The sequence below is a fragment of the Nyctereutes procyonoides genome, unplaced genomic scaffold (genome assembly GCF_905146905.1).
Source record: "Nyctereutes procyonoides isolate TBG_1078 unplaced genomic scaffold, NYPRO_anot_genome, whole genome shotgun sequence".
NCBI lineage: Eukaryota > Metazoa > Chordata > Mammalia > Carnivora > Canidae > Nyctereutes > Nyctereutes procyonoides.
In genome coordinates, this window is record NW_026575144.1 from 8,638,984 (window position 1) to 8,666,649 (window position 27,666).

Here is a 27,666-nt window from a genome sequence, read left to right on the forward strand (position 1 = left end):
GACATTGTCATTTTTTAAGAGTACAGGCTAGTTATTTGATGAAATGTTCTTTAGTTTGGATTTCTGATGGGTTGTTATGAGATCCAGGCGATACCTTTCTGACTGGAATATTATACAAGTGTATTCTTCTCAAGGGGTCACATCTGGAGGCCTACAATATCTATATGCCCATTATTAGTAATATTAATTTATTTGATCATCTGGTCCAGTGTGGTCTGGCTTCTCCAGTATGTAGTTAATATTTTTCCCTTTGCAACCAGTAAGCTGTTTGTGGAGAGACACTTTGAGATCATGCACATATCCAGATCCTTATCACACTTCACCCCTAGATTGCATATATATTGATAATTTTTGCCTGAAGCAATCTTTACTCTGAAAGTTGAAAAATTGTGACTTTTCTCCCTAATTCTGTCACTTTATTTTAAAAGCATTCTAAGAAATAGCCCTCCCTTCACTCCTATATATGTACATGTTTTTTTTTACTAATAGTTTGGACTCATGGATTCTTATTTTGTAGTGTTATTACCCATTATAGAACATTTATTTTGCTGTTCAAATTGTCCTAGATTTGGTGAGTGGGAGCATTTCCTTCCTTTCCGTCACAAGTTATTTTAGATTTATACTTTCCTTTCCCAATTCTAGAATCAGCAATTTCTCTCAGGAGCCCTGGTTCATTTTCAGTGGGAAATGGTATTTTGAAACCAAGATCTGGGTGTTGGATGTACTCATTCCCTTTGGAGTGTTACTGCTTCCTGGCCTTTTAAAAGAACTTAACTGAGAAGAATGTATAAATTTTTAGAAATCATAATTTCATATTGATATTTCTGATTTCATTCCAATACCACAGTGTTCTTTCTTTTCTTCCCCTCCTGATTCTAAATTTGTATTTCCCATCTACCCTGAGAACCCTGGCTCTTGAGTACCCTGGCTCTTGACATTGTTAATGGGTTTTTTTGGTTTGTTTGTTTTGCTTGATCCTATAACTTTCAGAATTTGTATGCGCATACTACTGCAGGAAACAAACCTAGAATAAAGAATTCAGGATGAGATTCCCTTATTTTAAGGGTATATAGTTGGAAACTCTTCAAAAGCTATTTGGGTTAGGGATTTTTGTTTTTTTGTGTGATTTTTTTTAACCCTTCTCTAAGGTAATATTTATTTGAAATATAGTTGGATTCATTTGTGTTTAAATTCAGTTCCTTCCCTTCATTTTTATTTATGTTTTTGAATGCTTCCAAAATTAACATGCTTTGAAAAGTCAGATGTATCAGAAGTGTCACTCCATTCTCTGTCACTCCATTCATTTTCAGCATCCTTTGTAGGTATCCCATTCCATTGTTTTCTCATTTATCCTTGCTCAGTTACTTGTTGCAAAGATAAGCAGATCTATATAAATTTTCACATCTTTTTGACACAAAAAGTAGTATGCTATATTTACTTTTTTGCACTTCATATTTTAAATTTAATGTATCTTAGAAATCAGTAGTATCGGTTTGAAGAGTGCTTTATCCTTTTTAACGGCTCAGTTGTACTCCATTGTGCATATATACTCCACTTTTTTGGCAGTTTCCTGGATTTGTTTTTGGACTTGTATTTATTTTCATCGATTAATTTATCATAGCAGTAATATCTGATTATCTTAATTCACTGAAGAATTGAGTCATGATGTATGGTAGAGTAAGCATCCTGTTTTCTTTTTTGAGATTGTCTTGATGATTTCTGGTCCTTTGTATTTTCATGTAGATTTTAAATCAACTTGTAATTTTTCCCAAGAACAGGTAAGATTTTTGTGTCTGCTTTGAGTCTATAGGGTGCTTTGGTAAAAATTGATTTCTTGATAATACTTGTATCTTCAAATACATGAACATAGTAGATCTTTCCATTTATTTAGGCCTTCTTAAATTTCTCTTATAGTTTTCAATGTAGAGGTCTTACACAGCATTCACTAGATTTTCCCTAAATATTTGATGCTACTGTAAATTGTATTGCTTTTTAAAATAATTTTTATTTTGGAAAAATTTCAAAGTTGTAAGAATAGTATAATCAGCTAATGTGTAGATTTCATGTAGGTTTTACATATTAATTTTTTGCCACATTTGCTTTATCACTTTCTGCACTTGATAATGATTTTGCAGAGCCATTTAAGATTAAATTGCAGACATCATGACCCCTTTCCTCTAAATAATTAAGTAATGCCTAAAAATGAGAACATTTTCTTACCTAACCATGGTTGCTGTTCTTTCGGCAGATTGAACTAAGAAATACATAATTTCGTATTTTTAAAAATTTGGGTTCATACTTAATCTATGATTTAAACCTAATACCACAGGGTTGTTGTTTACCTTCCTCTGTTCTGTATTTATATACCCCTTCTTTCTCATTGAGAATTCTTACCCAAAATATCAATATACTTGCTCATATTGAAATATTTAAACCAATTTTGCATTCCTGGAATAAGTCCAGTGGTTATGATAAATTATCCTGTATACATTGCTGGATTAGGTTTACATTAAAGATTTTATCACTGTGTTCATTTGAGATAATTGTCTATAATTTTCCTTTAAGTCTTTGTTGGGGTTTTTAAAAGGAATATGATGGTTTCATAAAATTAGTGGGGAAATAAATGTTCCCCACTTTTCTGTTTTCTGAAAAAATTTGGTAAGAGTGCTATTATTATCTTTTTCTGTAAATGTTTAATAGAATTTACTATTGAACCATTCTGGCCTACAGTTGTCTCAAGATATTTAAAATTATGAATTCAATGTTCTTCATAGACGTAGGGCAATTCAGATTTTCCTTTTTTTTTTTTTTTAAGATTTTGTTTATTCATGAGAGACACAGAGACAGAGGGAAAAGCAGGAGCCCTGTGGGGAGCCTGAGGTGGGACTTGATACCAGGACCCTGGGATTAAGCCCTGAGCCAAAGGCAGATGCTCAACCAGGCATCCCAGATTTTCTACTTCTTTTAATTATGTTTTAATTATGTCTAAAGGAATTTATTCATTTTATTTAAGTTGGATTTATTGGAATGGGTTCAATTTTTTTTTAATTTTTTTTATTTATTTATGATAGAGAGAGAGAGAGAGAGAGGCAGAGGACACAGGCAGAGGGAGAAGCAGGCTCCATGCACCAGGAGCCCGATGTGGGATTCGATCCCGGGTCTCCAGGATCGCGCCCTGGGCCAAAGGCAGGCGCCAAACCGCTGCGCCACCCAGGGATCCCTGGAATGGGTTCATAATTATCTTATGGCTTTAATGCTTATAGGATTTAACATGATAATCCCATCTTTCATTTCTTCCTAATAATGGTAATATATGTTTTTACCTTGATCCATCTAGATAGAGTTTTATCAGTTTTATTGATCTCAGAGAATCTTTTTCATTGATTTTTTCCCCTCTGTTGTCCATTCTTATTTCATTGTTTTGTTTTTGTTTTTATTTGCTCCTATCTTTCCACTTATTTTGGGTTAATATATTAATTTTTTCTGGCATCTTAAGTTGAAACTTTTTTTTTTTACTTTATAATATAACCATTTAAAACTACTCATTTTCCTCTAGGTACTAAGCAGTACTTTTTTTTTTTTTCTAAGCAGTACTTTACATTTCACAGATTTTATTATGTTTTCATTATCATTTAGTTAAAATGTTTTTTAATTTCCCATGTGAATTTTGATCCGTGGATTAATTACAAGTGTGTTTACTTCTCATCTATTTGATATTTTCCCAAATATCTTATTACTTCCATTATGGGCAGAGAATATTCAATCCTTTTAGATTTAAACTTGTTTTTAATCATTTAGCACATAGTCTTCATAAATGTTCCATTTGTACATGAAAAAATGTGTATTCTGTTGGATATAGCGTTCTATAGGTGTCAATGTAGTTAAGTTGTTTGATAGTATTGTTTGGTTTTATATATCACTACAAATGTTCTGTATACTTATTTTATCAATTATTGAGAGAGTAATTGTGGCTTTGTCTATCTTCTCAGTTATGTCAGTTTTTATTTCATGTATTTTGAAGCTCTTATTAGGTATATACATTTAGGATGGCTATGTATAAACAATTTGACTTATCATTATGAAATGTACCTTTTTACATATAATGTTCCTTTTTTTGAATTCTACATCTAATATTAACATAGTCTATATAATACTATAAAGTAATATTAATATGTTAACTTTCTTATGAGAAGTACTTGCTAGTATATTTTTTCCCATCTTTTTACTTTTATTTTATTTTATTTTATTTTTATTTTATTTTTGTCTTTTTACTTTTAACTCGTCTGTGTCTTTATATTTAAAATGTCTGGTAGTTTGTATTTTCTATTCTATTTGGAACTTCCTGAACATCGTGGTTCTGTGTTTTTAGGTTTTTCATTAGTTTTAGAACATTTTAGACATTGTCTTGTCAAGTATTTCCTTATACGCTGTCATTTAAAAATATTTTTCCCTTCATCTTTTTCAATAACTTTAGATAATTGAAATTGTATAGAATACCTAATCATTGTAGCATATTTGATTTCTTATGTCATGCATTTTTTTCTAATAAAAGCAGTATGTTTATTATAGAAACTTCTGGAAAAAGTTACAAAAAAAGTAAAAATTACCTAGAATGTTCTAACCACAGATAGAAATTTTAACATACATTTTATTTTACATAGTTGTAATCCTATTAAATACATTTTTTCACTGTGGTAAAAAACATAACATTAAATTTACCAAATTAACCATTTTAAGAATACAGTACAGTAGTGTTAACTATATAAACATTTTTGTGTAACATATCTCTTAGAACTTTTTCATCTTGCAAAAGTGAAATGCTATATTCTTTGAATAACAAATCCCCCTCTCCCTCCCTCAGGGACCTGGAAACCAGCATTGTAATTGCTATTTCCAAGAGTTTGACTGCTTTAGATACTTTATGTGAATGGAATCATGCAGTATTTGTACTTCTGTGACTATCTCATTTCACTTAGCAAATGCCCTAAAGGTTCATCCATGTTGCATGGAATAATTTCCTTTTCTAGGGCTAAAAGATATTCCATTATATGTATACACTACATTTTTTTAATCAGTTCATCTATTAATGGACATTTAGGTAACTTTCACTTCTTGGCTATTGTGAATAATGGCTGCAGTGAACATGAGTGTGCCTTTTATTTCTTCTAGGATTCTTATAGTTATCGTAGACTGTTTAATATTATTCCTTAGATCTTAGATGCTTGCTTCTAGTTTTTTCCACGCTTTGTGTGTGTGTGTTTCAGTTTGGGTAATTTCTGTTGACCTGTCATCAAATTCCCTGATTCCTTCCTCTTTTATGTCTACTGATGAGATCGTAGTAAACATAATTTTGTTTCTTTACTTCCTTTTTCATTTCTTTTTTAAAATTTGTTTTATGCTTTTATTTAAGAGAGAGAGTGAGTGAAAGGGGAGAGAACACAAGCTAGGGGAGGGGCAGAGGGAAAGGGAGGAGCAGACTCCCTGTGAGCCAGGAGCCCAAGGCAGGACTGGATGGATGCCAGGACCCTGGATTCATGACCTAAGCTGAAGGTAGTTGCTTAACTGACTGAGCCACCCTGGTGTCCCTTTTTCATTTCTTTTCTTTTCTTTTCTTTTTTTTTTTTAAGATTTTATTTATTCATGAGACATAGAGAGGCAGAGACTCAGGCAGAGGGAGAAGCAGGCTCCATGCAGGGAGCCCAATGCGGGACTCGATCCCAGGACTCCAGGATCGCGCCCTGAGCCCAAGGCAGGTGCTAAATCGCTGAGCCACCCAGGGATCCCCCCCTTTTTCATTTCTAACATTCCATTTGACTCTTGAAATTTCTCTGCTTAAATGCCTCATTTTTGCATGCATGTTGTTTATATTTTCTGTTACAATCTTTAACATGTTAATTGTGGTTATTTTAAGTTCTTTTGATGATTTTGATATTTGTATCATCTCTGAAACTGCTCCGTATGTTGCATCTTCTCTTTTGGCAGTATTTTTTCCTTTTTCATATGTCTTTAATTTTGTATTACATTTGGACATCACATGTGAGACTGAAGGCAAATAATATTTATGACTGAAATGCATATGCCTCTTCTGCTAGGCAGATAGCATTGGTGATTGAACTAAGGTGGAATTTTGTTATTACAGTCACTTTCTGTTATGAATTGAATATTTGAATGTTGTGTTGCCCCAAATTCCTATGCTGAAACAACAACCTTCAATATGATTGTATTTGGAAAGGGTCTTTATGGAGGTAATTAAGATTAATGAGGACTTAAGGGTGGGCCTGATCCAAAAGGATAAGTGTCCTTACAAAAAGAGATCCGAGAGAACATGTTTTCTCTTTCATTGTTTCCACCATATGAGGACAGAATGAGAAGGCAGCTATCAAAAAACAAAAAACAAAAAAAAAAAGAGAAGGCAGCTATCTACAAGCCAGGAAGACAACTCACACCAGGAGCTGAATAGGCTGTCATCTTGATCTGTGACTTCTAGCCTCTAGAACTGTGAGAAAATTAATTTTTGTTTTTTAAGCCACTTGGTCTGTGGTATTTTGTTATGGAAGCTGGAGCTGACAACACCTTCACTGCACCACAGGCTTGAAATTTTTCTGTTGTAATCTTTTGTTTAGGGTGGGGTTGATTTGCCAGAGGATTTTTCTCACATTCCTGTTTAGTGCTCTGCTTTAGGTCTTCCTTGTGCACTCATGCTTCAGAGATAGTTTTTTTCCATGTTCATGCCACTTCTCCAAATGTAGATTACTGTTGCTTATTACTTGGTGATTACTAGCCTGATGTAAGGGTGTAAGGGGTGTTCCTTGTCTTGGTCCAGCTTCAATATTAGGAAGGCCCTATGACCCTGATTCTTGGGATGGGGTTTTTAGGTTTCTGTATCTTAGGTAAAAGTGGAAGTCTAGAAATTTTTTTCTGACCTATTCTCTTTTCTCCTTATGATACTCCCACTACATGTTTGTTAGAATGCTTGATATTATCCTACAGGTTCCTAGTACTCTATTCCTTTTTTATTTTTAGATACTTTTTCTTTCTCTGCATTTGGATATTTTGAATCATCCTTAAAGTTCTTTGTTCCTTTCTCTGAAACCGTATTGTAATCCGTCAATTAAAATTGTTTCAGATACTCTATCATGTCAGCTTCAGAGTTTTTTGTTTTTTTGTTGTTGTTGCTGTTCTTTTCAGACTGCTTCTCTCCTGAAAAACCTCATCTTTTCAGTGTTTATATCTATTTTTGCCTATAATTTCTTTAGCACATATAAGATTGTTGTTTCAACATACTTGTTGATTAATTATAATTATTTGGTTATCTGTGTGTCAGCTTTTCTTGACTATATTTTCTCTTGGTTATGTGTCATATTTTCCTGATTTTTTTATATGTCTCATAATTTTTTTAAATTAGATTTTGGACATTTTATTTGAATAGGGAGTGTACTATTTGTTTTGTTTCCTCTATGTAGAATATAAGTTCTTTCTTATGTTTAGGGTGATGGGCTAATAAGTCATATTCCTCTTGGAATTTAGTTGAGCTGGTGCTGAGCTCCAGTCTTATATTAACTTAGTCTGTTATTTTATTTATTGATTGATAGTTTACAAACTGTGATACTTTATTGGTGGTAAAACTTTAAAAAAATGTTATCTTAAATTCCAATATAGTTAACATACAGTGTTATATTAGTTTCAGATGTACAATATAGTGATTCAGCAATTCCATATATTGCCCAGTCAGTGCTTATCATGACAAGTCCATTGCTTAATCCTATCACCTATTTTACTCATCTCCTCCACCCACCTCCCCTCTGGTAACCATGAATGTGTTCTCTGTAGTTAAGAGTCTATTTCTTAGTTTCTCTCTTTTTTCCTTTCCTTTTTCTTTTTTTGTTTGTTTCTTAAATTCCATATGAGTGAAATCATTTGGAATTTTTTTCCTCTGACTTATTTCACTTAGCGTTATAATCTCTAGTCCCATCCATGTTGTTGGAAATATCAAGATTTCATTCTTTTTTGTGGCTGAGTAATATTTCTGTGTGTGTGTTTGTGTGTGTGTGTGTGTACGATATCCATTCATCTATCAGTGGACACTTGGGTTGCTTCCATAATTTGACTATTGTAAATAATGCTGCAGTAAATGTAGGGGTATGTGTATCTTTCCAAATTAGTGTTTTTGTAATTCCACTAGTGGAATTACTGGATCATATGGTAATTCTATTTTTAATTTTTTGAGGAACCTGCATCCTATTTTCCTTAGTGGTTGAACCAGTGTTCATTCCCACCAACAGTGCACAAGTCTTCCTTTTTCTCCACATCCTCACCAACAATGTTATTTCTTGTATTATTGATACTAGCCATTCTGACAGGTGTGAGGTGATACCTCATTGTGGTTTTGATTCATTTTCCTGATGATTAGTAATGTTGAGCATCTTCATATTCATTCTGCTGGCCATCTGGATGTCTTCTTTGGAGAAATGTCTGTTCATATCTTCTGCCCGTTTTAAATTGGATTATTTGGTTTTTTGGGGTGTGAGTTGTGTAAGTTCTTTATATTTGGGGTACTAATCCTTTATTGACTATATCATTTGCAAATATTTTCTCCCATTCGTTGGCTTGTCTTTTAGTTTTGTTGTTTACTTTTTTTAAAAAAGATTTTATTTACTTATTCACAAGAGACAGAGAGACAGAGACACAGGCAGTAGGAGCCTGATATGGGACTCCATCCTGGACCCCAAGACCATGCCCTGAGCCAAAGGCAGATGCTCAACCACCCAGCTAACCAGGCATCCCTGTTTGTTGTTTCCTTCACTGGAATACTTTTTATTTTGATAAAGTCCCAATAGTTTATTTCCACTTTTGTTTCCCTTGCCTCAAGAGACATATCTAGATAGAAGTTGCTAGGGTTGATGTCAGAGAAATTACTACCTGTGCCCTGTTCTAGGATTTTAATGGTTTCAGGTCCTCCAAATAGGTCTTTAATACATTTTGAGTTTATTTTTGTGAATGGTGTAAGAAAGTGGTCCAGTTTCATTCTTTTGCATGTTGCTGTCCAGTTATCACAACACCATTTGTTGAAGAGACTGTCTTTCCTATTGTATATTCTTTCTTCCTTTGTTGACCTCCCAATTGAATCATGGGCTTGGTTTATTCCTGGGTGTTCTATTCTGTTCTATTGATCTGTGTCTATTTTTGTGCCAGTACCATACTGTTTTGATGACAGCTTTGTACTATACCTTAAAATCTGGGATTGTCATACCTCCAGGTTTGTTATTCTTTTTCAGGATTGCTTTGGCTATTCAAGGTCTCTTGTGGTTCTATACAAATTGTAGAATTCTCTGTTCTAACTCTGCTGTCAGTATTTTAATAGAAATTGCATTAAATCTGTAGATTGCTTTGAGTAGTGTGGACATTTTAACCAGTTAATGTTGCTGACTCACCCTTTCAAGTTGCTTTCTTTTTTTACCTTGCCAGTTTTTCAGCTAGGAGGGGTTTGGCTGTTATTTAAGATACTGTTGATTTGCTTTTGGATCCTGGAATTCACTTTATCCAGAGAATGCCTGGGATTACTATCTTCTCCATAGCTACTTTCTTTTAAAACTTGGAGTGCGAAATGTTACAGAGTGAGTAGTATGTTGGAGAATTGCTGGGATAAGCAGACTGTTTTTGTGTTAGAGGACTGTTGTCTTTAAACCATCTTGCTCTACCACAAGGTTGCCTATAGTGTAGCTGATATCTGCTTGCCTGTAAAATATATTTGTCCAATGGTAGGTTCACCTGTATCTAGAGTAGGTCCCTGGATCAAGGTAGGGAAGGTGCATAGTTCTCTCCTCATGTATGAATGCTCCATTTTCCCTCCTGTGGAATTCAGTTCCATCAAGGCTTCGTTGCATCTACCACTCCTCATTAGCCCATAGAAAATGTCTATTACCATAGGAATCAAGGCCTTTCTTGTTCAGCATCCCGATCTTCAAGAACAGAATTTCTCTTCAGTAATTTTTAGTTATATTAGATTACTCCTTAAATTTCCCAAAATCTTTTGGCTGCTTGTCAACCAGTCTTTTGGCTGAATATTTACCTTCTTTCTATTCTATATGTAGGTCTTAAGTAATCTTGATTACTGTACTTCTTGAGATTTCTGCTGCTATTGATTAAATTCTGAATTTTTTGTCACGATTAAAAATTATTGATACTTGCCAAAAGAAACAGAAACTAACGTGACATATTTTATCAAAATAAATATATTTATTTGTATCCTATTGTATTCTAACACATGATTTTTTGAAATCTCAGTACTTGAAAATTTAAGATTTTAGTGTATAAATTTGGTAATAAGTCTGAACAGTATAGGGACAGTGCCAGTGTTAGTATCTGATTTCAGCCCCCACTTTTCCTAGTGGCTATGTGCTCTCATACTATCAGTACATAGTGCATCTGAATCAGGAAAAATTTTTAGTTGTTTTCTTATGATAAATGAGAAAACCTTATAAAACTACAAAATAGGAAATTCATATAGTACCACCTTTAACATTTTTTTTTCTGTTTACAGGAATGGAATCAATTTAAACTATTGCTTTTAACTTCTTGTTTAACTATAACCTCTCCCAGAAAGACCATTACTGAAGAATTTCTATAAAAAATTAGAAATATGTTCTATTTAGTAGAAAGTCTGAGAGGGCTCTAAGGAGTGTAGTAGTTGGAGACAACAAAATCACACTATTCAGAATTTGTGTTCTGGTTCTTTGCATATACCAAGTGCTGAAATGTATTGGTTAAATGTTAAAATTTCTGAAACATGGAAAACCCCTTAATTTTTATGAAAGTGGTTTATCTGTAACTTTAGGAACACATCTATCCTGTGATGCAAGGTACACTATTATCAAAGCATTTAAAAAAATCTGATTTTTGTTCTGTAGGTATCCTGCAACATCCCGATGGCACAGTTTTGAAACAGTTACAGCCACCTCCTAGGGGTCCAAGAGAGCTGGAATTCTATAATATGGTAAGTAAGGTAAGATTTGTTTCATTGTAGTCAAAGAGTTTTTCATAGTTTTCTGATGATTTGGTAAGAAATATATTTGACTTATGTTCTGCTGTATTGTGTATGTGACTGAAATAAAAGCTTTATGAAATACAATGCTTATCTTTACTGATACAGTCTAATATTTTCCACTATACTTCATTTTTAAAATTTTATTTATTTATTTTAGAGGGAGAGAACATGCACACAGGAGCGGGGGGAGGAAGAGGGGCAGACGATCTCATGATCCTGAGTTCACAACCTGAGCCAAAATCAAGAGTCAGCTGCCCAACTGACTGAGCCACCTAGGCGTACTCCATTTCATTTTGTAAAGATTCTTATTCTGATCTGCTAAATTGCTTAACTGAGAGACTACTTGTATTCATCAGAAATGCTGAGTTTAAATAAGTGTTTTTATTTTTATTACAGGTTTTTTTAGAACCTTAAATGTGCTGATGTATGCCATGAATTTCCAAAGTTGGGGAGGAGGAAAGGGCATACTAAACCTTTAATTAACTCTATGACTAGGAATACTTTTTTTATTATATTTACAGTGTTTTCAACCATCACCTTTGTCTAGTTACAAAACATATTCATCATACAAAAGGAAACCCTGTACCTGTTAAACCATCCCTGGCAACCACTGATTTTTCTTTCTATGGACTTACCTATTTAGGATATTTCATATAAATGGAATATACAATATGTGTCTAGCTTTTGTTTAGCATGGTGTATTTTTTTTAAAGATTTATTTATTTATTCTAGAGAGAGAGAGAGCATGAGCAGGAGAGGCAGAGGGAGAGAAAATCTCAAGCAGATTCCATGCTGAATGTGGAGTCCAACTTGTGGCTCAGTGTCATGACCCTGAGATCATGCCCTGAGCTGAAACAAGAGTTGGTCACTTAACCAATGGTACCACCCAGGAGCCCCTAGCATGTTTTTAAAGTTTGTCTACATTATAGTCTGCGTCAATACTTTGTCACTTTTTATGGCTGAGTAATGTTCCATTTTACTTTCATGCCACATTTTGTTTAGCTTTTAACTGCTACATACAACCTCTTTTTTGAAGAATGTATTTTATATTCACTCTATAAAAGTCCTGTATATACTTTGTTCAATTTATTTTTAGTACTTCATTTTTTGTTTCTATTATAATTTTTTTGAATTGTTTCCCAATGATTGCTAATATACAGGAATGAAATAGATATTTGTATTTCTTTTATCTAGTAATCTGGTTGGTCTCTTAATTCTAATTGTTTACTGTGTAGACAGTAAATCTGTTGTGATTGGAAGGGGGTTTTTTTGTTGTTGTTGCTGTTCCTTTTGAATCCATATAGTTCTGTCAAGTATTTCCAGTTCAGTGCTGAATAGAAACAGTGATGGTGGGGGCATCTACCTCTCATTTAATAGAAGTGCTTCTAATATTTCTCCATGTAAGTATAGCTTTCTCTCTTAAGTTTCTGATAGATACTTCTTCCCAGGTTGAGGAAATTGCCTTCTGTGTGAGTCAAGATTCTGTCAAGAAACAAATGGTGTACCTTGTCAGTTTAATAAAGGGACTGTTTACAAAGGTGTGGTCAGAGTTTAAGGCCACCCTCAAGAGTGAATGCTATACCATCCCTGGGCCTGAAAGGGCAAAGAAAGGGAGAAGTTACTAGAGCCCAAGGAAGGTAACTTTATGAGAAAGTATGAGCAGAGAAGGAGGGAATTAGAAAAGTAAATAACCTGACCTCAACACTTTTCCTACCTTCCACCGTCTGATACTATTAAGAGACAATGAATGGCAGGAGGGCAAGGGACACCCACTGATGCAGTTGATTGAAGTTAGCTTCTTGGAAAAAAGGGGAAGATACATAGCATCTGTTCTGTTTTTATTTAAAGAAACAATTTAAGACATGAATGACTATTGAATATTTTTCAGCTACCTTTTCTGTATCTGATGAAATGATTTTATGAGATTCCTCTTTTAATCTTAACATAAATGCCATAATAGATTTCTAATCTATCATTACCGTTCATGTTTGGAGTAAAGTCTACTTGTAGATGTCCTTTTAATTTTTTTAATAATATGCCCTGCTGGATTTTGCTTGCTAGTGTTTTATTTAATATTTTTTCCAGCTATTCTCATAAATGAGATTGAACTATTATTTTCTTCACATATTTTCCTTGTCTGGTTTTGATATCAAGTTTCTTTTAACTCATAAAAGGAATCAAGGGGCATTTCTTTTTCTGTTTTATGGAAGAATTTTTATCAGATAAGGATTTTGTTCCTTAAGGGCTTGCTTGAGAGAACTTAAATGTAAATCATCAGTGTAACCAGTTGTCTCTCTCTTTCTTTTTTGCTTTCTTTTCTTATATCCTTTTTTTGGTCATTCCTTCTTTCCTGGGAAAGGATTTTTTGTTAAGATTTATGTATTAATGAATGAATGAATGAATGAATGAATTGAATTGAATGTGAGCAGGAAGAGGGGCAGAGGGAGAGAATATAGAAGCAGACTCCTGTGCATAGAGCCAGACACAGGACTCCCATCTCACGAGCCATGAGATCAGGACCTGAGCTGAATCCAAGAGCCAGATGCTAAACTGACTGAGCTACTCAGGCAACCCTGGGAAAGGATATATTTTTAGGCCTGATCTTGACTTTTTGTTAATGTAATAGTAAAATATAATTGGATTAGATATGATTCCTTTTTTACTGCTGGTATTGTTTGGTTTTTTGCTACTTTTAACTTTTTCTTAATCAGTGTGACCTGTAGCATTTTTAGAGTGTAATGGTAGGGGAAGGAAGATGATGCCTGGGTTTTTACTGTTTAATATTTTCATTTACTCTCCCTGTTTCAGTATAGAAACTGTCTTCATCTATGCGGAGTCCATAAATTTAGAGATCCTTTGGTTCAAGTCTTCATGGCAGACCTTTATGAAACCCAAACATCACTGCTCCATTTAACGCTTTTGATTTCCTTTTCATTTTAGACTCTTGAGTTTCCGTGGGAGCTCAACTATGCATTTAAGAAAATATTTGTTATATTTTATCCTACATCTCTCTGGGTAGAAAGTTTTTTTTATCACCTCTCCCTTCAAAATATTTAAGAAGAGAAAGCTTACTTCTATACTCTTTTTAGTGTTTTTATCATTTTCACTTACAAATATATCGTGGACTTCTTTTAAGTAAATAGAGATATACTTGGTTCCTCCATCCTGTTGTTATGTCATCATGAACACTGCCCTTCCTGATTTTATGCTAGGAACAAAGGTATGATAAGGTGTACTCTTCTCTTAATTACCTTGGCCTAGAAGTGACTCATATCACTTCTCACATTTCAATAGGGGAAGCTGGGAAATAGAGTGTATTACATGGGTATTTGGTGAGTCTCTGTCACACTTGAGTTTATTCTGTAGAATTCTGTTGTATGTATAATTACTTGACATGAATATGACTTGACAAATATAATTAGAATTGCAATACTAAGACTTCATGAGCATTTTACACCAGCGAACTTTAATGGTTTTGAATAATTAGGTAGGCCATATTGTGAGAATTCATTGGATAACATGCTTTACAAGTTGTTTTTAAAACAAAAATATTTTTGTTCCCTTTTCTTCTAGGAAAAAAAAACTAAGGATCTAGCTCCAGAATATCTGAACATTCCTAGTATTTTCTAGAATTATTATTGGTTATAAATTAAGGAATTACATGAGCAATAATTAGATTTACATTGAGTTAAAGTATAATTTTTTAAAGATAAAACCATAACTCCCTTATAGATATAAAAAAAGTTAAAGATTTTGTTAAATTATATAATGAATGAACCAAGCAGATATTAAAACTGGTGCAAAGAGAAGCTAAAGAAGCACAAATTTTTTTAAAGATTTTTTTTTATTTATTCATGAGAGAGGCAAAGAATAGGCAGAGGGAGAAGCAGGCTTCCTGCGGGGAGCCCGATGTGGGACTTGATCCCAGGACTCCGGAATCGCTCCCTGAGCTAAAGGCAGACACTCAACCACTGAGCCACTGAGGCATCCCAAGAAGCACAAATTTATAAGGAATGAAGGGAAGTCGAAATAAGTACATATGTGTGGACACTAAATTCCACCCTCCCATGACAGATGGGAGTGGAAGGAAGTGAGTTAAAACCTCCTCTGGCCAGAACTTACATTTTTATGGACAAGAATTATTTTGCATTTACTGAAAGTTTTATCTACAACTTACTTATTTGTAAAATAGTTCAAGGACATTGAAAGGCTAGAGTTAGATACCTCCCCCCCCAAAATGTGCTCTAAACAATACATACTTTTTTTGTTGGAGACACACAGTAATATTTTTTTAACTTCCAAATGTATTTCCAATTGAAATTCATACCAAATAAATTATGATTCAGCAGTATTGTTTTATTTGAGAAATGTGTAGAGGCAAATGTAAAGTATTATAGGAAACTACCATAAAAATGTATTTCTCTTTGTTTCAGGTTTATGCTGCTGACTGTACTGATGGTATTCTTTTAGAGCTACGAAAATATTTGCCAAAATATTACGGCATCTGGTCGCCTCCCACTGCACCAAATGGTAATCATTTCTCAAAAATCCATCCTTTGCTATTAATTCATGAGAATGGCTTTTTAAAAGGCTTTATATAAAATTAAGCCTTGTATTATACAGACAGAATGTAGGTGTTTTTCTTTCTAGTCTTTTTTTCTACTTCATTAAGGAAATCTTACTAATACTTTTGCTTTTCGTTCTTTTTTTTTAAGAAGAGCATGAGAGAGAGCAAGCATGAGCGGGGGGAGGGGCAGAGAGAGAGGGAGAAGCATACTCTCTCTTGAGCAGGGACTTCGATGTAGGGCTTGACCCTAGGACCCTGGAATCATGACCTAAGCTGAAGATAGATGCTTCACCACCTGAGCCACAAAGGCACTTCTACTTTTGCTTTTCATACCCAGTTTCTTAAATGGTATGTAACATGACCAATGGGGCACCTGGGTGGCTCAGTCAGTTGAGGGTCCAACTCTTGTTATGGTCTTAGGTCATGATCTCAGGGTTGTGAGATCCAGCCCCCTGTTGGCTCTAAGGTCAGCAAGGAGTCTTCTTCTTTTCTTCTCTCCCTTCCTCTCCCTCTGCCCCTTCTCCCAACCCTCCACTCGTGTGCACGCTCTCTAAAATAAATCTTTTAAAAAAAATTAATGACCAGTTTGTTATAATTGAATAAAAAATATGTACTTAATTCTGTGTTAATTTACAGATGATCTTTTTTCCTAATTTATTGGAAATAATTATTTTTTCCTAATTATTATTATTTTTATTATTTTCCAAATAATTAGTATTTTCCTAATATTTCCATTTTGGGTAGGATAATCAAGAAAAATATTTTGTTTGCATAACTTCCTCTGTATCTCATTCTAGGCTTTAAATTGCAATTTTTTAGGGGAGTCTGAGTGGCTCAGTTGGTTAAGCATCCAATTCTTCATTTCAACTCATGTCATGATCTCAGGGTTGTAAGATTGAGCCCTGCGTCGGACTCCATGCTGGACTTAGAGACTGCTTAAGATTCTTTCTCTCCCTCTCCCTCTCCCTCTTCCCTCTCTCTCCCTCTCTTTTTTTTTAAGACTTATTTATTTATTCATGATAGAGAGAGAGAGGCAGAGACATAAGAGGAGGGAGAAGCAGGCTCCATGCCGAGAGCCTGACGTGGGACTCGATCCCGGGACTCCAGGATTGCGCCCTGGGCCAAAGGCAGGCACTAAACCGCTGAGCCACCTAGGGATTCCCCTCTTCCCTCTCTTAAAAAAAATTTCAATCTTTTAAAAAATAATGCTAAGTTTCATGGTTAGAGAACAAAATGATCTATGTAAGGGCATAGCATCTCTTAATGAAAACTTGAAGGAGTATTGCCTTTTTAAAGCCTTTGACAGAGCAGATACAATTAATTAAACAAGTAGCATGATTGCTTAATGATTGAAGAAGGTTTGTGAATGGGGGAAGAGTTTCAAACTTGACTGAGTTTAAGAATGTTGGAGTTTAGTGATATGCTGTTTAAAATAAAAGCTACAGGGATGCCCGAGTGGTTCAATGGTTGAGCATCTGCCTTCAGCTCAGGGTGTGATCCTCGGGTCCAGGGATCTAATCTTGCATCAGGCTCCCTGTAGGGAGCCAGCTTCTCCTTCTGCCTATGTCTCTGCCTCTCTCTGTCTCTTATGAATAAATAAATGAACTCTTTTTTAAAAAGCTACACTTTTTTTGATATAGTTAGTACTTGAACCACATTTTGGGAACAGGGAAAGAAGGGTCTCTAGCTTGGGCTTGTTCATCTGTTGTCCTTCTATTCATTTACAAGGTGTGCCAAGTGGCATTTGTAGGGAATCATGATATCTCCCTGAGTATCCTCAGTTAGGAAATAGTAAATCTATGATTCCCTGGGTATTTAGGATTCTTTTGTATTTTAGTAATACAAAAAAAAAAAAAAAAAGAGTGAGCTTAGCTTTTTTCTTCTCTCTTTTCTTTGTTTCCTTTCTTTCCTTCCTCTTTCCCTTCTCTTTTCTTTTCCTTTCTTTTCTTTCTGTCTTTTAGTCCCCCCCAAAAAAATGCATATCCTTGATTCAGATCAACACATTACTTAAATTATTTCACCAATCTTTATGATCACCTTTACTTTATAGAGATTTCCATTGTAAGATATCTGGATTCCATCAAATTTCGCTATTGGTTGCTGATTAATTTTGAGCAAATCATTACTTGTCAGTAGAGTGACATGGAAAGATTAACAAAGGTTGTTGAGGATGGTACTAGATTCGACATCTAGATGAAAGAAATACTGAGTTTAAAAACATTGTTAAGAAGGGGTAGAATAACTGAGCAAACAGCATCATTATTTTGAAAACTAGAGTATATAGAAAGAATCTGGGTGAGAGAAGAAATATTTTAATTAAAAATAACATTTTAGGGCAGCCCCTTTGGCTCAGTGGTTTAGTGCCGACTTCAGCCCAGGGTGTGATCCCAGAGACCTGGGATTGAGTCCCACGTCAGGCTCCCTGCATGGAGCCTGCTTCTCCCTCTGCCTGTGTCTCTGTCCGTGTGTGTGTGTGTGTGTGTGTGTGTGCGTGTGTGTGTGTGTGCACGCGCGCCTGTGCGCCCCTCTCATGAATAAATAAATAAAATCTTAAAAAAAGGGATCCCTGGGTGGCGCAGCGGTTTGGCGCCTGCCTTTGGCCCAGGGCGCGATCCTGGAGATCCGGGATCGAGTCCCACGTCGGGCTCCCGGTGCATGGAGCCTGCTTCTCCCTCTGCCTGTGTCTCTGCCTCTCTCTCTCTCACTGTGTGCCTATCATAAATAAATAAAAATAAAAAAAAATCTTAAAAAAAAAACAAAAACATTTTAGGGCAGCCTGGGTGGCTCAGCAGTTTAGCACCACCTTCAGCCCAGGGCCAGATCCCGGAGAACCGGGATCGAGTCACAGGTCAGGCTCCCTGGAGCCTGCTTCTCCCTCTGCCTGTGTTGTGTCTCTGCCTCTCTCTCTCTCTCTCTCTCTCTCTCTCTGTTTCATGAAAAAATAAAATATTTTAAAAAAATAACATTTTATAGTTTGGAATTACTAGTGTATGATTTAAAAATCAAGGACTTGCTAGTACTAAGTCAACAGCTTTTTTGTCTTTAATACTTGACTAGGACATCGATGTCAAAATAGAAAGAGCAGTAACTTTGAGCTCAAAAGACTTGGTTTTTACCATGATTTTTTTCCAAATTTTTGAACTTGGTTAACTCATTAACCTTTTTGATTTCTACTTTTTTCTTCTATAAATTGAAAGTAATACCACATAGAGTCAAAAAGATAGATACATGTTATGTAAGAATGCTTTGAAAATTCTAATACTCTTATTTGACTATAAATGGAGAAATTGGTGCTATTGGGATGAGAAGGTGAAGTGAGAAAAATGAGAGAAGAGAGGAGAAAATGTAAATGTAAGGGGGAGAAGGACAGGAATAAAAAGATATATTTGTACAGAGTGGCTCAGTAATACTAACAATTGCCTCGGAATTTCTTGTTCCTTTTCAGTTTTTTAAAGCTCTGGAAGAAGTTGGACAAAAATTGTTGCACAATGCAGGTGTTTAGCTTTGATTTTACTAGAGAGTTTATGGGATCATTTTTCTGTTTTTATCCTTCTGATAACAAATGAAATAAATAGAAATATTTGTATTATGAAGCCAAATATTATATTGAATTTTAGTAGAACATTGTGGTTTACATTACTGTATTTTACATAGGAATAACTGGGCTTTTTTTTCTCCCCTTCTGGGCATCTTTTTTTAGGTGCTCAGAGTAGTTTTATAAAGCTTGAGATAGTTCTTACAATCCAAAGTAGTAAAATATAGAAAGTACTGCCAATTTGTTTAGCAAATTATTGTAACTTGAGAGAAGCATAAGAATGTGCTGACCAATAAGATTTTTTCTTTTGATTTTTTTTATGATAGCTTTATCAAGACATAATTTATGTACTGTAAAACTCACTCATTTAAAGTATACAATTCAAGGTGCCTGGGTGGCTCAATCAATTAAACATCTGCCTTCAGCTCAGGTCATGATCCCAGAAATGTCTGCTGTCAGCTCAAGTCATGATCCCAGCGTCCTGGGATTGATTCCTGCAGCAGCTTCTGCTGCTCCCTCTTCCTCTGCCTGCTATTCCCCCTGCTTGTGCTTTCTCTGTCAAGTAAATAAATAAAACATTAAAAAAAAAAGGGAAAAAAAGAAAAAGAATTTATAGAGTATACAGTTCAGTAGTTCATAGTATATTCATAGAATTATATGACCATCATCACCATTAGCTAATTTTAGAACGCTAAGGGATTTTTAAAAAATAAAACATTAGTAAATTATCTTTGAAGATTTTAAGCTAGTTGTATATATTAAATCATTTGTATCTGTATAAACATATGATGCCTAGTACATGTACCATCAAAAGCCTTTTATTGATAATTATTTAGAGAGAGAGGAAAGTATATCTTCAGGTAGATTTGAGCATATTGAGAGTTTTCAAATGTAATCTCTAGCCTGATTGATTGTTACATTTCTGGATCTAGCTACTAGTCAAATTTTAGGACGCATGGACTAAAATAAGCTGGCATACATGTCTATCCTCTCCTTCAAACTTAAGTCAAATTTGGAGGCTCAAAGAGGCTTATAATTCTTTCTACTTTTAGCTTATCTTGCTCTCAGAAATGACTGATAATTGCAGTAGAAAGCGGAAGCAAAGCTTTCTCTGTTTTTCCATATGGCTTCATAGTTGGGCAGGGGGTTCTCATCCAGGCTTCTCATCTGGCCTCTTCTCCTTGTTGAGAGGTTCAGAAATTGAGATGGAAATTAATACCTAGTAGACTTTCTAGAGATGATGGGGAAGAATTTGATACAACTTGAGACCCATGTTCTCATAATTTATACAATCAGAAATATTTTGTAAGGATATCTAAGTAAGTCTCCCTTCAACTTCCTAAATGCCCTCTCCCTTGTCCTTCTTTTAAAGGAACTAATTATCTTATCTTTACTGTTTAGTTATATGTAGGTCTTTCAGTTTTTCTACAGTATTTCAAATATTTCTGTTTTTTTCTCTTTTGATACTGAGAATTTTCTGCCTTTCTTAGAGTGTCAGGACTATATTCCAGCATAGAAAATTTGCTATAGGAATTTCTTATGCTTAACAATAATTTCTAATGCTAACATTATAAAACAATGTAAGTACTGTATTCATATTTTAGGTGATTATAATCAATTAAATGTATTTAAACAGAAAACATATTTAAAATAGGAAGCTTTCTTCAGCCATGGTAACTTTGGGTAATCTTATACTGTCATCAACAGCATGAAGTGTATAAATATTTTGAGCATGCTAACCATGTCATTGTTAAAATGACTTAGATATCTTCTTAGTAATCTGCTTATAACAGCATATATTTAGAAATACACCACTGGTAGTTATTTCTGGTAGTTATTTTCGTGACTTTAACCTCAAAAAAATGAATGAATTACAGAAATTATGTGTTTACTTTTTATAAATTAATAGATAAATTATAGATTTATCTCTTACAGCCATAGACTCCTAAACTTAACTAAGTTATTTCCAGTCAGTGTGACCTCTTGTAATGAGCTCCACGTATTTATGAAAAGTAGATGTCCTTTTATTTATTATACAAATACCATTAGGCATTATAGAATATCTCCTTAGATCTGAGTTTCACAAATGCCAGTCCTTGGACTTCTGGCAAACTGGCCTTATCAGAATCTGTTGTCCTAAATAGAGCTTTACAGAATTTAAAAAAGTAAATCTAGTTATTATTCTAGTTATTCTATCAATCTTTATGATTTATATACACACAAATAAATATACCCCTATATATGTAAAAATGTAAAGTCACCTCTTTTCATTCAAAATCATATCTTGCAAGTTACATCATATTAAATAATCACACCATAATTACTCTTTTCCAAACATCATATTAAAGTAGTTTAATTGGGATCCCTGGGTGGCGCAGCGGTTTGGCGCCTGCCTTTGGCCCGGGGCGCGATCCTGGAGACCCGGGGTCGAATCCCACGTCAGGCTCCCTGCATGGAGCCTGCTTCTCCCTCTGCCTGTGTCTCTGCCTCTCTGTCTCTCTCTGTGTGACTATCATGAATAAATAAATAAAATCTTTAAAAATAAATAAATAAATAAATAAATAAATAAATAAATAAATAAATAAATAAATAAATAAAGTAGTTTAATTATTTCCTTAATTTTGGTCAGAATGAACTTAAAACTGTCCCAGATAGAAAATTTATGTTATTCTTAGTCCGTCAGATTTTTTGGATGAGTTTTATTTTTCTTTTTAAGATTTTATTTATTTGTGAGAAAGACAGAGACAGAGGCAGAGAACAAAGCAGGTTCCCCACGGGGAGCCCGATGTGGAACTAGATCCCAGGACCTGATCTAGATCATGACCTGAGCCAAAGGCAGATGCTCAACCACTAAGCCACCGAGGTGTCCATTGGATAAATTTAGAACATATTTTCTGTTTACTTGAAAATTAAAAAATACTGTTCCATTTTATACCCTGAGAGGCCTGGCTGAAAAAGTGTCCTTTGTTATCCAGTCTGTGGTATTGCCTTACAGGCAAAGCCCTGTAGTAAAATGCCTTTGAGCATTTAAGTTACTGAATCTCAAGATTGACTTACTTTGAATTAAGCTCTGTGCTAGCAAAATAATTTGCTAATAGCATTTTTTTCAGAGATAATTAGTATTCAGACTTATTTCTAGTGATGACAACCTGTAAAAGTCAGTAAAAGTCTCAGTGCTCAGATCATGTCCCATTTTCAAGTATTAATTTCATTCAAAAATACTTGTGACAAGCTGCTAGATATATGATGACATATTCTTAAAAACTCTGCATCTCTAAAGCAGGTTTTTTTTTTCTAAAGCAGGTTTTGATGTTTATTTTTACAACTTGGAATAGAAATCACAGTCTCAAAAAAAAATTAGTCTCAAATTCTTAGTTTCACTTAAAAAAAATTAGGGCCAGGAACTAAAAGAAAAGACTAAGCCAACTCAGTATGTCTTAATTTAAGGGTTATTAACTTAAGGCTATAAATAATCTAGTAGTTATTTGGTAATTTGAGTCATATATCACATATCAAGAACCTGAAAGTAAAGAAAAACACATTTGGCTGGTTGAAATAAAACCCAGGATACTCAGGCCTGTTTACTGAAGGAATGACTCAATTTATTATGTTAGTAAGGCCAAACTCAAAGTTCCACTGGGCAATAGGAATGAGAAGGGCAAACATTCATTCATTCAGCAAACATTTATTATATTCCTACTATATATGAGATTTGCATTTGTATTTTCCTCTTTCCCAAGAGGGGAAGGAGGAAATAGAGATTTTATGTTAAGATAATGCAATCTCCTCTTGCTTCTGTCATCTCTTATTACAAAAAAGTTTATTATTTGTTTTGATCACTACCAAATTGTCAAGTAGAAAATAATAATGCTACACTGAGATAAAGATGCTATGATAGTTAGCTAGGTTCACTCACTATCTGTGTACTCCCTTACATAGTCTCACCTCAATAGGACTTTTGCAGTCTCTTGAGTTATGGAAATTAATAATATACTTATGAATGCCAGTAGTTTACTGTATTAGGTTTTAATTAGTCTTTTCTGGTATTTGAACTATAGTTCAAATAGTTAATAAACCATGTTACTGAAATTTTTACACAGCTATAGGAAAAGGATGAGTCTGTTTACTTTCACTCAAGGTAGCTGGAGACAGGAGGAGAGAATCTGAAGAAGACCAGAAGTTCTTTGCTGCTTTCTTCCCCATCTTTTCACACTATCCTGTACTTATATTTTAAAGCACAAAAGCTCATTGACTAGGTTCCAGTTTCTTGGTTGGGGTATTCCCACTGCGCCCTTACCTTTCATTGTTAATAGTCCCCTGTCTGTCTCCAGACCTTTTGTTTTCTCTTGCTGAACATGTCTGTTTGTGAGTCTTTCTTTAAAATGTGTTATACTTTCTCTTGTGTGGGTGCTGGTTTCTTAGGCTATAGTTTTTTGTCATATTTGGGCTTGACTTCACCTAGTTCTGTACAATCATGACTTTGCTCCCATCTTCCTTTGACTAAAGGATAAAACTTAACTTTTTATTTCTTATCCTTTCAAGGAAAAGATTTATGCCTCTTAAATCTGAAGGCCTAAAACTTTCTCAAGGCCTACCCAGGGTTGTTCTCACTTTTGGTTCAACACAGACTTCTTTATTGTAATTTAATAACTGCTACCCTTGGGACGCCTGGGTGGCTCAGTGGTTTAGCTCCTGTCTTTGGCCCAGGGCGTGATCCTGGAGACCCGGGATCGAGTCCCACATTGGGCTCCCTGTGTGGAGCCTGCTTCTTTCTCTGCCTGTGTCTCTGCCTCTCTCTCTGTATCTCTCATGAATAAATAAATAAAATCTTAAAAAAAAATAACTGCTACTCTTTGTGGGTCAAGGTAAAGGCAAAGAGGGTAAAAGTCTTCCTTTTTCTCTGGTGGCCTCTTACAGAATTCACTGAAAATACATACCTTCTCTAACTTTGTTACTTTGGTAAGAAGCAAATAAAATCTTTTCTGTTTTTGAGAAAAAGTTTTTAGGAGACATGCTTCTCACATTCATAACGGAAAATTATGAGCTCATTCAGAACTTTGGGACGATTCTTTTATCAAGTAGAGAGAGGAAGAATTTCCTTCCTTCCTTCCCTTAGTGTACTTAGACCTTTATTTTCAAACTAAGCTATAATTAGTTCAGCTACAGTATGTAATAAATGGGACTTTTATAGTCTTTTACTTGAATCTCCATTTGTAATAGATAATATCATGTATATTTTATATTATTACATATTATATAATATATATATATATATCTGTGGGAAGATGTATGCAGGATGCCAAAGTGGTTTACAGATGAACTTTTGATGAACACTTATATTCTAAAAAGCAAGATATTTATTTTTCTTTTGAGACTAGTAAAACTAGAATGTAAATTTGGCAGTGACCATAATTTAGATTGATTTCTTAAGCTATATTTCTGTTGTGTACACTGTGGGAAGGATTTATTCCTATTACTAATTTTAAATGAAGAATTTTAAAAATTATTAAAATACTAAGAGATCTGCTGAGGTACAGATGACATAAAATATATTCAAAAGGGGGAAAAAAAACATAAGGGGAATGCATTCTGAAATAGCTTTTGAAATAGTCTCATTTTAATGTCCGTAGAAACCTTAGATCTATTTCATACCTTTTGCTTATGATTGAATATTATTTAATCACTTCTTGCAAGAGTTTCTCTGTGATATTTATACTTGATATAAATTTGTTGGTCAGTCTTTTTTTTTTCTTCAGATGGAGTAATAATAATTGTTTCTGGATTTTATTTTAACTTTTTTCCCAGTTTTTAAGATTTCCTTATTTTGTTTTCCCCTGGCAGTTTTTTGAATAGTAATATGTTTGCCTATTACTAATTAGTTTTTCTTTAATAACAGATTTATACTTAAAACTGGAAGATGTGACCCATAAATTTAATAAGCCCTGTATTATGGATGTAAAGATAGGGCGAAAGAGTTACGATCCTTTTGCCTCATCTGAGAAGATTAAGCAACAGGTCAGCAAGTACCCATTAATGGAAGAGATTGGGTTCTTGGTGCTTGGCATGAGGGTAAGAGTGATTATTGGTAACATTTCTCTTTACTTGTTCTTCCCTTGAAAAATGTAGATGTTGTTATAATACTTATATATTAGAAGATAATATATTTTGGATTTGGGTTGTCCATATCTCCCCAATGCAGGCAGAGATTTTAATCTCTTTTGTTCACTAATATATGGTCAGTGTATGGAATGACTCTGATTCATCGTATGTAATTAATAAGTGAATGAATGGCTGAACCACTGGACTATGACTCTGGTAATTTTATTTTAAAGGAGCTTAAGTTTACATGCAAAATAATGTGATAAGTAATGTGATATTATTTATGATTTTTCCACAGAAAGGTACTAAGTTTTTATATTCCTTTTTTTCTATATTTTTAAAATAGAAAAGGGAAATTAAAAATTAGGTTACAGCTTCAGACTATATTTTAAAAGTTGTCTTATTTGCTCATAATTCTGTAGGTTGACAGTCCGAGTAGGCCTCAGGTACACAATTTGCTGATCTCCCTTAGGGTCCATGAGGCTGTACTCATTTGATGACTCGGCTAGGGCTTAGATGGTCTGAAATGACCTCGGTCTCACGTCTGGGAGATAGTACTGTTGGCTGAGCCTTTTTCCCTGTGATCTCTCATGTTCCAGAAGGCTAGCTGGAGCTTCATCATATTCCATGAAGCCAAGCATGAGAGCTACAGGAAAGCTTAAGAAGTCATTTGCTGTCACATCTATGGAATTATATAGGAAAGAGTAAATCACAGGGCCAACCCATATGATAGGGAAAAGAAACAGATTCCCCTTCTGATGGTTGGAATAGAGAAGTCACAATGCAAATGGTAGTGTCCACAAGGATGGGAGGGATTGTTGAGGCCATCTTTGCAAATAGTATGCCACATTTAAAGTAATGTAGAATAAAATCCTCTAAATAAATCGTATGCCTTCTAGGTGTGTGGAGATAAAATTTGTACATATGATAAATGATTGATTACCTATATGAGCATAATGGGTAGTTTTGAAATTTATTGTGTAAGATATATAGGTTTTCATTTTGATTTTTAAATAGAGTTTATAGGAAGTATTATAGATGAATTGTTAATGTGATGGTAACAACAGCACAGTTGAATTTGGTATTCTGATTATAAATAAAACCAAAGAAATATTATACAGTTATTTCATTTTAGAAAACTATAATTAAATGTGGATATATGGTAAAGAAAAGGGTAATGGAATAATGTTAAAACAAACAGGGAATAAACATCCCACAGGAACTGGGCAACTATTTAATAAACCTTCACTGTTGTCAAATCTCTCACCCTCCCACTTTCCTTCTCACTTTTAGCAGGTGACTTTGCCTTCTGCTTCAGAAAAAATAAAAACTATCAGACTGGATTTCCTTTAATTTTCTGCTAACAGATGTACATACCTAACCTTCAAGTACTTTCATTCCCTCTTTATTTCTTCCTCCTGTTGAAGAATATTTCATCCTCTTGTCTAAGCATAACCCTTCCCTATGTCCTCTGGATCTTGGTCCCTCCCACCTCTTTAGGAACCTAGTGCTATCGATTCTCTCTTGTTTTTCTTATATCTTCAACTTCTGTTTCTCTCTCCTGACTCTAACTTTATTTTAAATGTATTCAAATTGCTCAACTTTTTCAGCAATGAAACATCAAAACCTGCCTTTACTGTGCTCTGCCCTCCAGTGGTGGATTCACCTTGCCTCCCAGAACTGAACCAGTTATTTCCATTGCCTTTCCACTCAGTATTCTTTTATATTTTTAATGATTTTACTTATTTATTTCTTTGAGAGAAAGCATGTGCACGTGCCATGTGCAAGTGGGGAAGGGCAGAGGGAGAAAGAGAATCTCAAGCTGACTCCATGCTGAGATGGAGCCTGATGGAGGGCTTGATATCATGACCCTGAGGTCATGACCTGGGCCAAAATCAAGAGTCGGCCCCTTAACCTACTGAGCCACCTAGGCACCCCTCCACTCAACATTCTTAAAGTTATTCCAGTCTAGCTTCTATTCCATCATCCCTCCAGATTTGCTCTCACTAAGGTCCCTAAAAACCTTGACAATCTCCATTGTTACTAGATCCAAATGACAGTTTTCATTATTCACTTTACTTTGAAAACAACTTTCAGCGTTAAGTCTTTCTTGAAACTTTCCTCTTGAGGTTCATGACACCCTCTCCTGCAAAGACACTTTGCAGTCTTCTTTACCAGTTCATTTCTTTGTTTATTCTTTAAATGTTGTATTCTGCTCAGTTCCATCTTAGTCCCTCTTTTTCTTTCTATTTCTTTTTTTTTTAATTGATTGATTTTCATTTACAACAGTAACACCCAAATGTATACCTTCTGCCTCTGGTTTTTCTTTGCTCTCCTAGTCTGTATAGCTAGATCTTTACCTGGATAATGTCAAGACATCTAGAACAAATACATAAAAAACTGATACATCCCTGTTGCAAA

General features: G+C 34.5%; 1 protein-coding gene across 2 annotated transcripts in view; it reads left to right on the forward strand.

Moving 5' to 3' along the window:
* Nucleotides 1-27,666, forward strand: part of IPMK (inositol polyphosphate multikinase) — a 60,561-nt gene that overhangs the window by 4,101 nt on the left and 28,794 nt on the right. Inside the window, exons 2-4 of one of the 2 annotated variants that reach the window (XM_055308993.1) lie at nucleotides 10,908-10,993; nucleotides 15,478-15,574; nucleotides 25,043-25,215. In XM_055308993.1, coding sequence (XP_055164968.1) covers nucleotides 10,908-10,993; nucleotides 15,478-15,574; nucleotides 25,043-25,215 — 356 coding nt within the window. The remainder of the gene's footprint in view (nucleotides 1-10,907; nucleotides 10,994-15,477; nucleotides 15,575-25,042; nucleotides 25,216-27,666) is intronic. The other variant, XM_055308994.1, reaches the window with a different exon arrangement.